At 40.2% G+C, this 12,813-nt stretch overlaps 1 protein-coding gene across 1 annotated transcript; it reads right to left on the bottom strand.

Annotated features, from left to right (window-relative positions):
• Positions 1–367: 367 nt before the first annotated feature.
• On the bottom strand, positions 368–4,111 carry LOC121982502. Its single transcript, XM_042535615.1, has 2 exons — positions 1,327–4,111; positions 368–408 (listed from the first exon to the last, which is right to left on the bottom strand). Exon 1 carries the CDS (start codon positions 3,767–3,769, stop codon positions 2,381–2,383), a length of 1,389 nt encoding a protein of 462 aa, XP_042391549.1. The 5' UTR covers positions 3,770–4,111; the 3' UTR covers positions 368–408; positions 1,327–2,380.
• Between the last annotated feature and the right edge of the window lie 8,702 nt (positions 4,112–12,813).

The following is a 12,813-nucleotide window of genomic DNA, read 5'->3' as shown; positions in this document are numbered from 1 at the left end:
TCAACTCCAGCTATCACTCTCTCGAGTGGCCGAGGATACGACATGCATGCAATGACATGATGCGAACAATGCAACAGTCATTATATATATATAAGCAGAAACGGGTATGCTACATGAAGTCAACATGCTCAATATCGTACATAAATAAGAAACAGTCAAAGCATACAAACATGGTATCTAGTATCTGCTACCGATCATGGACAACAAAAGAGACTGTATAGATATGGAAACGAATTTCTCAAAGATTGCGTGGAAGTATCAAGCGCAATAAAATAAGAGTGGAGTCAAGGTAAAGCGGTCTTAATTATACAAAAATAGCTCATGCACCAAGTTCAAAGAACTAAAGAGACAAAGTAAGAAGTACCCGCCTTTATATGTAGATCGTGTCAACCGTCTTCAATCAACGTCCTGCGATCACATAGTATATCGATTTAGCTAATTATATATGAATTTAATAACTAAATCAAATCCCAAACCTAATTCGATTAGGAACCATGTTCAATTCCACCTAATAATCCAGATCTTTACCAGCATAAAAGAGCATCTAAAAGAATCAACCACCACACCGAAATCCCATCCAAACCACCCCCATTTCCATTCAAAAATTTGCATGCATCAGGAAGTCATAGAAACATCAGACCCCTCCACAAATCCACAGCTAACTCAAATGAAATCACACCAATTCACTTCTCAAGATCACGGCTATTCAAGACAAAACCAAACTTCACCTACCTGACCAAGATCCAAAAACATCTTAAGGTAGCAAGAATAATTCTTGAAATTGCACAATGACTACCACATCTGTCCCAAAATCCTACAACAGCGGGGAGACAAGAACCACAAATAGAATCCACAGCAACCTTAGCTACAACATCAAGTTAAATCCACACAAATTTCCTCAACAATTCGGAAGGCAAAAGTAGCAACAACTAATTCCAAAACAAAGCATGAGTAGAAGTAACAACGAAATTGGTCACATCCTATTATCTCAAGCTTGTTCAGCGAAGCAAAACCGATTAATAAAACCAAAACGCCATCGGACACAGCTTAACACTTCATCAATTTAGATGGAACGGACAAAGTAACAGTGTCATCAATCGAAGCTTAAACTATTAGAATCTGTTCGAAAAATCCAGAAACAACAGGGAGAAACAAGAGCATCTTTAATCAAGACTTAATCCACTATCAACTTGTTTAAACCATTCGGGGGCAATAGGAAGGAACCGAAAGGAACCATAGGAAGAAGCAAGGACATCAATGGAGATCGTTTATACACCTACTCCTATCCCTTATTCCCAAAACTCATACCTACAAGAGAGATTGTACCTGCTGGATCGGTTAGGGCACGACTGTGTTGGCGGCAGGGCTCTGTTTGGGCTGATCCGGAGTCGACCCAAACTTGTGTGGCACAGTGGAGGTGGAAGCAACTGACTGGAGCCAACCTAGGGTTCGGCTGGCACCGGGATGGTCAACACCGGCGCAATCGGGTGTTGAGGCGGCTGGGGTGCTCGCGTGAGGGCAAGATCGCCGGCTCTGATCGCTCGAGAAAGGAGGTCGCCGGCTGCCGGGGTGCTCTTGCGCGAGGAAGAGAGGAGACCGGCTAGTGCTCGAGTGAGGAAGGGAGATCGCCGGAGGTGGTGTGGGATCTCGCGAGAGGGAGAGGGCTCGGGGAGGATGAGGAGTTCGGCGGGTGTGGGAGTTAGGGCATGGGAAAATTATATTTATAACTTAGAGATTTGTAAAATCAAACCCTAGATCGATTTCTCAATCAACTCCCACCCCGGGTATTCCAAACAGGCTTTTATCGGCCCCATTAATGCATCTCCTTTAAATACATCATATGAGATCCAATTAAATCCCAGAAAATTTCTAAAAATCCTAATAAGGTTATTTGTCTATTAAACCTTATTATTAAATTATTATTTATGACCGTATTTTACATTTTCCCCCACTAATAAAAATTTGGTCCCCAAATTTACGACCTCAGCACGTTGAACAACAAATGACACGTTTTATAGTCATCCCATCTAAGCTCAGGATGATGTCAAATCCCACTATTCCCCCCATATGTAGATCCGTCGCAAGTGTCTGACCATCAAAGTCCAAAGAAAAGTCTTTGACTTCTTGACTACTAATGAGTACCCCTTTAGATGGTACATATACTGTTAACTCATGTTAACAGTATCCAAAGATACCCCCCTCGATCTTATCCAAAGATACCCGAGAGATGAACGAATGAGAACTACCAGTATCTATCAATAAATCTACACTAAATGTATAAAGTGGCTAATACCTCGAAAGTCCAATCCCTCGGCCCGCTGTGCCTCCTCCCGTGTGGCAGCATAACCCCGTCCCACCTCTTCACTTGATGGTGGCATCCTTAAAGTAGGCTGACGTGGAATCGGAGGAGCGTCACCTGCTGCTGCTGCGGGTACTGAGGCTGAGTCGGCGGTTGGAATGCCGAATAAGGCTGAGATGGAAGTGCAGGGTCTTGCTGTACCGGATATGTCTGATAAGGGGACGCCGCAGTAGAGTACTGCGTGGTCGCTGGCATCACTAGATACTCCTGACTCTGGATATGGTATACTTTTCCCTGGGGCCCCGGCAGTTGCAGCTGATATGAAGCGTTCTGAGTCCTCTGAGGTCCTTTCTGCTGTCGTGGCTGGGTGGGTCGCCCTCCCTGAGTGGTATCTTTAGTCGTCTCTAATTGAGCCTTCATAGTGCAATTTCGACTCTCATGGCCCGAAAGCTTACAATAAAAGCATATCGAGTGGTCCAATGGACAATTAGGTTTGAGGTGACCTTTCGAGCCGCACTGGAAACATCTAGTCCCTCTACTATCATTCTTCCAATCTCGTTGAGGGGAACGAGAACCCCCATCCGAGGTTCGCCTTGTCTTCTGAGGTGGAGAGGACCCTCCAGAGGTAACCTGTGAGCTCTGGCCTCTTTTTTCCTTCTTCTGTGTCACTTGTTTAGTATTACTTTTCTCCAGGTTCACTTGCTGCTGAGTCATCTCAATGAATAACGCCCGATCTAACACCTCCCGATAAGAACTACCTGGAAATCCTGACATCTTGAGTCGTATGTATGCCGCAAGTCCTTGCGTAAACTGATGCATCCGATCATAATCCTGAGCCACCAGATGAGGACAAAACTCAGCCAGTCTACTGAATTTTGCATTATACTCCATCACAGAACGGTCACCTTGCTTGAGGTTCAGAAACTCCTGATGACGGGCTAGACAAAATGTAACCGGGAAATACTGTCTCTCAAATGCCTTCCGGTACATCTGCCACGTGATACGTTGTTCTCCAAAGATCGACTTCTGCATGTCCCACCAAGTGATAGCTTGATCCCGAAGATGATATGCGGCCAACTCCACCTTCTCTTCATCTGTACACTTCGTGTACCAAAATGTGCCCTCCAAGTTCTTCAACCAGCTACGAGCCGCCCAAGGGTCAGCACCCCCATGGAACAGAGTAGTTCGATCTTTCACAGACTTGGTCAACAAGGGTATTCGGGCTCTATCCATCACCCAACCAGTAGTGTCTGGAGCAGGTATAGAAGGTGGTACTCCCGGCGTCCGTAACTCATGCTCCCTAGTAGAGGTTGGAGGATTCCGATCACTGTTACCTGAATCAACCTCATTCGGGTTTCCTGTAAACTCCGTCTCTTGGCCAGCAGGTTTGGGGCCCATCGATACCGTGGGTTGTTTTCGTGGTCGACCCTGTCCACGGTGATGCATAGCAGTCGACCCTTTTCGTGCCATTCCTGTTAATAATAAGTAGGTAAGGAAAATGATTTAGCAGTAGACCACTTACATCCTATAGCTCGGAGATATCTTGCCGCTGCCTGGTCCCACAACTCGAAAGTCACATCGTAGGATCAAATTACAAAGGGAAAATAAAACAAGCGGAACACCGAAAATCATGAATCGAAACAAGATCGAAATTCCAAAACACAAAACACAACATTTGACTCAAACCATGCTCTGATACCACTAAAATGGTATCAGATTAACTCGAAAATAATCATCAATCGAAACAAGATCGAAACTGCTCTGATACCACTAAATTGGTATCAGATTAACTCAAAAATCATAAATCCAAACAAGATCGAAACTGCTCTGATACAACTAAATTGGTATCGCCCCAGAGGAGTTCCTGTCCGAAGAAATTTCGACAGCACCTCCCCTGTACGGCGGACAATATGCAACATTACTACATACGAAAAATACATTAGCCACACTCGGCTGGATATATATACCATAGAAAATGGAAACAACACAACCACGCAGTTAATATACTCAGCCTACTCGGCTGGACAAAAAAATAAAATAAGCACAGCGGAAAGAAAACGAAGAGAAAACCCACAAATTTTCAAAGTTATCAAAACATCACAAATACCAAGTCCACACCACAAGCATCAAAACCTAGTTCTCACTACACCCAATTCAACGAATACGAAATGCAAGCAAAGAGAAATAGAACCAAAAATCAATTTTCGAATATGACGCGAGACCCAGGATTGGCAGCCGGCATCTCTCCAAGCATCCATGACTCATCTATCTGTTACCTGGCGAAAGAAAACCATTTTACGGGGTGGTGAGTATTGGAACTCAGCGGGTAGAGAAAAGATAGTGCATGAACATAATCAACCAATAAAGAATACCCAAAGGGAATACAGTCTCATAAGGGAAGTAGCATAAACAAAATGAAACCATAATCAATGCTCATACCTGGAACCATATCCTAAGCTAGATATAGAAGGTCAAGAATGGTACTAATCTGCTACGGTACTGCTCATAACTACAGAGGTAATGTGTAAGACATATAAACATTTCCAATAAATAACCCAATGTCTAACCGCCTACAACGAGAGCATATCTCAACATAAGACAGCATATCAGCATAAGTGAACAACAACAAGAAGCAACGTCAACATATATATACCACATCAGCATAAGTAAGCAATAATAACATAAGTAAACAGCAGCAGCCAAAGCAGGCATAATAACAGCGTATGCACGGATGGTCACCCCACTACCGCACACGCGAGCCTTGTAAGGCTTGAGGCCGATCAACGACAACCTCATCCAGGGCGCCTCTCCAAGCGACGGATGGTGTTGAGTAGCTAACTAGCTACACAACAAAGGGGGTCCCTAGACCACTCCAGCTACCACTCACACGAGTGGCCGAGTGCGACACGACAGGCAAAGGCCACCACTCTCTCGAGTGACCGAGGATGCGACATGCATGATGCGAACAATGCAACAACCATCATATATATATAAGGTAAACTGCATGCTTACGGCCAAGACGCTCAATATCATATAAATAAGTAATACTAAAGCATACAAACATGGTATCTAGTATCTGCTACCGATCATGGACAACAAAAGAGACTGTATAGATATGGAAACGAATTTCTCAAAGATTGCGTGGAAGTATCAAGCGCAAGAAAATAAGAGTGGAGTCAAGGTAAAGCGGTCTTAATTATACAAAAATAGCTCATGCACCAAGTTCAAAGAACTAAAGAGACAAAGTAAGAAGTACCCGCCTTTATATGTAGATCGTGTCAACCGTCTTCAATCAACGTCCTGCGATCACATAGTATATAGATTTAGCTAATTATATATGAATTTAATAACTAAATCAAATCCCAAACCTAATTAGATTAGGAACCATGTTCAATTCCACCTAATAATCCAGATCTTTACCAGCATATAAGATCATCTAAAAGAATCAACCACCACACCGAAATCCCATCCAAACCACCCCCATTTCCATTCAAAAATTCGCATGCATCAGGAAGTCATAGAAACATCAGACCCCTCCACAAATCCACAGCTAACTCAAATGAAATCACACCAATTCACTTCTCAAGATAACGACTATTCAAGACAAAACCAAACTTCACCTACCTGACCAAGATCCGAAAACATCTTAAGGTAGCAAGAATAATTCTTGAAATTGCACAATGACTACCACATCTGTCCCAAAATCCTACAACAGCGGGGAGACAAGAACCACAAATAGAATCCACTGCTACCTCAGCTACAACATCAAGTTAAATCCACACAAATTTCCTCAACAATTCGGAAGGCAAAAGCAGCAACTACTAATTCCAAAACAAAGCATGAGTAGAAGTAACAACGAAATTGGTCACATCCTATTATCTCAAGCTTGTTCAGCGAAGCAAAACCGATTAATAAAACCAAAACGCCATCGGACACAGCTTAACACTTCATCAATTTAGATGGAATGGACAAAGTAACAGTGTCATCAATCGAAGCTTAAACTATTAGAATCTGTTCGAAAAATCCAGAAACAACAGGGAGAAACAAGAGCATCTTTAATCAAGACTTAATCCACTATCAACTTGTTTAAACCATAGGGGGCAATAGGAAGGAACCGAAAGGAACCATAGGAAGAAGCAAGGACATCAATGGAGATCGTTTATACACCTACTCCTATCCCTTATTCCCAAAACTCATACCTACAAGAGAGATTGTACCTGCTGGATCGGTTAGGGCACGACTGTGTTGGCGGCAGGGCTCTGTTTGGGCTGATCCGAAGTCGACCCAAACTTGTGTGGCACAGTGGAGGTGGAAGCAACTGACTGGAGCCAACCTAGGGTTCGGCTGGCACCGGGATGGGCAACACCGGCGCAATCGGGTGTTGAGGCGGCTGGGGTGCTCGCGTGAGGGCAAGATCGTCGGCTCTGATCGCTCGAGAAAGGAGGTCGCCGGCTGCCGGGGTGCTCTTGCGCGAGGAAGAGAGGAGACCGGCTAGTGCTCGAGTGAGGAAGGGAGATCGCCGGAGGTGGTGTGGGATCTCGCGAGAGGGAGAGGGCTCGGGGAGGATGAGGAGTTCGGCGGGTGTGGGAGTTAGGGCACGGGAAAATTATATTTATAACTTAGGGATTTGTAAAATCAAACCTTAGATCGATTTCTCAATCAACTCCCACCCCGGGTATTCCAAACAGGCTTTTATCGGCCCCATTAATGCATCTCCTTTAAATACATCATATGAGATCCAATTAAATCCCAGAAAATTTCTAAAAATTTCTAAAAATCCTAATAAGGTTATTTGTCTATTAAACCTTATTATTAAATTATTATTTGTGGCCGTATTTTACAGAAATAAAGGTCCGGCCACCACCACAAAGCTCCAAGGGATACAAGAAAAAAAACCTTTTTTTCTCTCATTCTCCAAGCAATGTCCGGCCACCTTCCAAACTCCAATGGATCAAGAGTTTCGGCCAAGAAGAAGAAAGAAAAAAGGAAAAAGGAAAACAAGAAGGGCCGGCCACACCACCAATGAGGAAAAGAGTGGAAGAAAAATAGAATAGAGTCGTTAGCCATGAAGGCATCTCTACCCCCTCTTTTATAATCCTTGGTCTTGGCAAATAAGGAAATTTAAATAAAAACTTCCTTAATTCCTTTGTCATGAAAAATAAAAATTAATTAATTAAAAATCAATTTCCTTTTTTCAAATTACTTGGTTGGCCACTTTTTTTCCACAAAACAAGGAGAGTTTAATTCACCAAGAATTAAAACTTCCTAATTTGTTTCCAGAAATTTATAAAAAATTTCTCCAATAATTTTAATCCCTTCATGATTGGTTAGTAAAGAGGAAATTTTATAAATTAAAATCTTTCTTTTAAACATGTGGATAATTTCCAAAAAAGAAAGTTATCTCTAAAAATTAAAATCTCTTTTCAATCTACAAATAAGGAAAAATATCAAATCTTTTCTTAATCTTTTGTAGAAACTAATAAAAGAGAATATTTAATTTTAAAACTTTCTTTTAAATCATGAACATGGTTAAAAAGAAAAGTTTTCTCAAAATTAAAATCTAATTCAATCTACAAATAAGGAAAGATTTTAAATCTTTTCTTAATTTTTTGTAGAAAGCTATAAAAGGAAAGATTTAAATTTTAAACTCTCTTTTAAAAACATGATATCCACATAAGAAATAATTTTAATAAAAATTCCTTTTAATTTTCTAGTGGCCAACCACCTAAGCTTGGGACCCAAGCTTTGGCCGACCACCAACTTGGCTCATCCACTTGGTCTTGGCCGGCCCTAGCTTGGGTTCCAAGCTAGCTTGGTCGACCCCATTAGGATGGGTAAGAAGGTGGGTATGTGGTGGGTATAAATCTCTATATACAAGAGGCTACGATAGGGATCGAGAGGAGGAATTTATTTTGGTCTCCCGATGAAATTAAGCTTCCCGTGTTCGCCCCGAACACACAACTTAACTTCATCAATAATAATTCATACCACTAAAGAATTATTATTGAACTACCGCACCAATCCCAAATTACATTTTTGGGCTCCTTCTTATTATGAGTGTGTTAGTCTTCCTGTGTTTAAGATGTCGAATGCCCAGTAATTAAGTGAATTATTGACAACTCATTTAATTAATATCTTAGTCCAAGAGTAGTACCACTCAACCTTATCGTCATGTCGAACTAAGTCCACTTGTAGGGTTTAACATGACAATCTTTATGAGCTCCTCTTGGAGACATTATCAACCTAGATTACTAGGACACAGTTTCCTTCTATAATCAACAAGTCACACTATAAGTAACATCATTTTCCAACTTATCGGACATTTTGATTTATCAAACTAAATCTCACCTTTGATAAGTCAAAGAAATAAATATTAAATATATGTGTTTGTTATTATATTAGGATTAAGAGCACACACTTCCATAATAACTAAGGTCTAGTTCTTTTATTAAATCAGTATAAAAAGAACTTACCTTAAATGGTCCTGCTCAATACACTTAAAGTGTACTAGTGTACTTTATTTGTCAAGATAAACTAATGATTAATTACACTACGACTATTCCAATGGTTTGTTTCTTTCCATCTTAGTCGTGAGCTACTGTTTATAATTTATAAAGAACCGATAACACAATCTTCTGTGTGTGACAACACACACTATGTTATCTACAATATAAAATAATTGAACATCTAAATTTGGTATATATAAATGTAGACACTTGACCAATGTGATTTTTATAAATGTTTATACAAAAGCTAGGCTTTTAGTATACACTCCAACAGGAAGTACCCGCCTTTATCTGTCGATCATGCTAAACAATCCCATGTCGAGACGCCCGTCTCACATCAACCTCCTGTAAATCACATGATATACAGTTTAGCTAATCAGATGAACAACAATTAGCTAAATCTAAAACTCAACTTAATTAGGGAAAATCCTAATCCAACTATGAACCTCGATTCACCAAAATCCATTGGTTAAATTAAATTTAACTCAATCTTATCAACTCTTTAATTGATTCATATAGCAAACCATTTACTAATAAGTCAATTCAAAGTAAATCCAACATACTTATTTCATCCAATTGATTAATTTAGGTTTAATCTTATTATCCAACGAAATAGAATAATCTTCAATCAAAACCGATTATTTCATCTTCTAATTCACATTCATATTAAGTAACACATATCTAACCAAACCTAGCACTATAATCAAATAACAAATCATTTAATCCATGAAGACAAACAACTTCATAATCATCATGAATCACTTAATTCATTTGAATAAGCATTATTACAACAACAATTGATTAACATCACAATCCATCACTACTAATCATGATATCAATCTAATGATTCTATTATCATTCATGTACTCCTCTAAATCAACCATAAACATTCATCTCAATAACAATCCTTCCACATGATAATCACACACAAACCCAAATCCACTCAAGCAACAAATCACAACTAAGTAGAATTGAAACACTCCAACCATTTCATAACTAAAATCAAATATAGTTCATATACGAAATTACATTCTCAACTTACCCAAATCCGATTCACTACTTGACGAAGATATCCAATCCAACAATCAACCATTCCCCATCTGATAACCAATCTATTTACTGATCAAACAACTTTTAAGCTAGGAATATTTACCCTTAATTGATCCCTTGATCTGGCCGAATCAGTGGTGCTCGGATGGTGCATGACAGTGTCATATCGGGAGTGGAAGTGAGGTCCGGCACTAGATCTTAGAGTAGAAGATTCGCAGGAGGAGAAAAATAGGTGGCGAGGGTTGGCTGCCCACTACCAAGTCACGGTTGCTATCTAGCTTCTCAACAAGAAAGGAAATCGGGAGGGAGAAGAAAGGACCTCAGTGTTAATTGCTTGAGCGAACGAAGGCTGCGCCGGTAGTCCACACGCGGTGGCGGCGACGCATGTAGGGTAGTGGATCAGGGAAAAGCCTGCCCTTAACTCGGGTACTCTGCACGATCGAAGGGGCGACGGTGCTGCGCCCTCGCTTGTGACCGGAGGAGGGACGGTTTGAAGAGAGTTGGAAAATGGTGAGGCTTGATAGAGGAGAAGACCTCCATCGGCGGTGAACTCGCGGGCGACCAACGATAGGCGAGGAGAATCGCGAGAGAGGGCTCGGGAGAGGAGATCGGCGTGAATGAGAGGAAAATTGGGAATTTAGGGCTTAATTTATTTAATTCAATACTTAGGTTAACTTAATTAAAATCTAAGTTCACTCCTAATCAACTCCCACTTAAATGGTGTTCAAAACAGGCTTCCACCTAGTCCAATAGTTTCATCCCCTTAAACACATAGCATACGACCTTCGTTTAAATCCCGAAAAATTTCTAAAAATTCTTGAAAATTCCAATAATATTATTTCCCTAATAACCTTATTATTTAAATATTATTTGGGTACCATATTTTACATTCTCCCCCACTCATAAAAATTTAGTCCCCAAATTTACTATTCAACTCAGGGATCCTCATCCAAGGGTAACAACCAAGCAACATACTCATAAACTACTTCATCCAAGTATCATGAATAAATCTCCAACCGTAAGAGCTGACTCTATGGGTTATGAGCTCACCCTGCTTTTACTACTCCCACACTGCTACCTATCCAACTGTGGTTAAATCAACTACCTCCGTAATCCATAACACACACTATCAGCAAATCCTCTAATGTCCTTACCGTGCACTCAGACTATCCATTTGTCTGAGGGAGAATGTTGTACTAAAACAAAACTCTGTACCCAATGCCTGTATAACCCCTGCTGGAACCACAATGTGAATTGGGAATCTCTATTCGATATAATACTCCGACGTGAACCATGAAGTCAGATAATCTCTTTACAGTATAACTCTGCTAAGCGATTCAAAAGGTCCGCCCTATACATCAATAGAAAGGAAGCAAATTTTGTCATCTAATCAACGATTACTCAAATCATATCATATCCCCTCTATATCCTTGGTAATTCCACAACAAAGTCTATCATATCATGCTCCCAATTCCATCCTAGTATATGAATCTATGGAACCAATCCTGCTAATCCTTAATGATTAGCCTCCATTTGCCGACATATTAAACATCGAGCTACATAACCCGCGAGGTCTCTCTTCATATAGTTCCACCAATAGGAATGTTTCAAATCTCTATACATCGTATATCACAAATCTATGTCAAGGTGTTTCCTGCAGAAAGTTCTCTCGGATAAGAAGTGACTCGGAAACACACATAATCTCCCATGGAATTAAAGAATCAAATTCTCATTACATGAGAATTCTAACTATTTGCACGAGACTACTCCGCTCATGCTACATCGGAACTGCACCAAACCCCAGGTATGATACATCTGTGTAAAGTACAAATCCGTCTACACTAGAACGTATAACTAAGATGGGTGTAGTTATCGACTTTTCATTTTAGCTATTGAAAATAGTCTCCTAAGCATTTATCCAAGAAAGTTCTATACCCTTTCTAGGTAATATTCAGTCAGACTAAGAAAGTTGCGAGTCTCCTATATAGACTACGACTACTCCCAACTGGTAACAACCACTATCTCTTGTAGATCCACAGGTGTACCCCTACTGGTGACCATGTGTTCCAGAAATCTCACAGAAGACAATCAAAATACACACTACTGAACTTCGCATGTAGATGTTCCCGTCGAAACATCTCTAGAACTATATGAAGATAGTGTACGTGATCCACCTCGGATCGGGAATAGATCAAATATTGTCAATGAAAACAATATCAACTACTCCAAATACCCTAAGAATACCAAATTCATCGAGTCCATGAAAATATCTAGGGCATTGTACCTAAATGGCAATATCAAGGACTCATAACATCCGTACAACAGACATACTCAATTATAAGATTACCTAACAACGAGTCTGTAATCTGCTCACCAACTACAAATCACCGAATCCACAAATATCACACGTGACACTCTCTATGTCATCATTAACAACAAACATCAAATAATAGATCATCAATCAAATATCAACCAATAGATCATCAAAAGACAACATATCACCACATCTGATCTCACAATATCCAACAATCTTAAATCATTCTCAACATCAATCAAACCTGATAATCTCCCAGTGACCAATTCTCATTATGATATACAATCAAGATGTAGAAATATATCACCATTCTACTAATGGTGTATGACAACTGAAGTCTAAGGGATATTCCTTGACTACCTGATTGGTAATCCACAACTTCCCAAATGATAGAGATATGGTCAATCAAATATGAGTATAAACACTCTACTAATATTATCTAAAAAAAATGTCCAAAGTGTATGTCAAATCTCATCTTTCAGATGCTCAAATATCCACAGTAAAGAAAATAACATTGCAAAGTCCAAAGGGTCACTCAACTTCCTGACCGAGAGTCTACCCATCAGAGAATATCACCACACATCTCATAATCATACCCGTAAGATGTCCTCCAATAACTATCATCAAAATGTCGAACCCCCTAA

Source organism: Zingiber officinale, chromosome 1B (genome assembly GCF_018446385.1).
Source record: "Zingiber officinale cultivar Zhangliang chromosome 1B, Zo_v1.1, whole genome shotgun sequence".
In the NCBI taxonomy this organism is placed as follows: Eukaryota; Viridiplantae; Streptophyta; class Magnoliopsida; order Zingiberales; family Zingiberaceae; genus Zingiber; species Zingiber officinale.
The sequence above is the reverse complement of the archived record's forward strand: the minus strand, read 5'-3'. Positions and strand labels throughout refer to the sequence as shown.

Bases quoted from the DNA above. Each gene is read 5' to 3' on its own strand.
- LOC121982502 (XM_042535615.1), bottom strand. From the start codon at position 3,769: ATGGCACGAAAAGGGTCGACTGCTATGCATCACCGTGGACAGGGTCGA.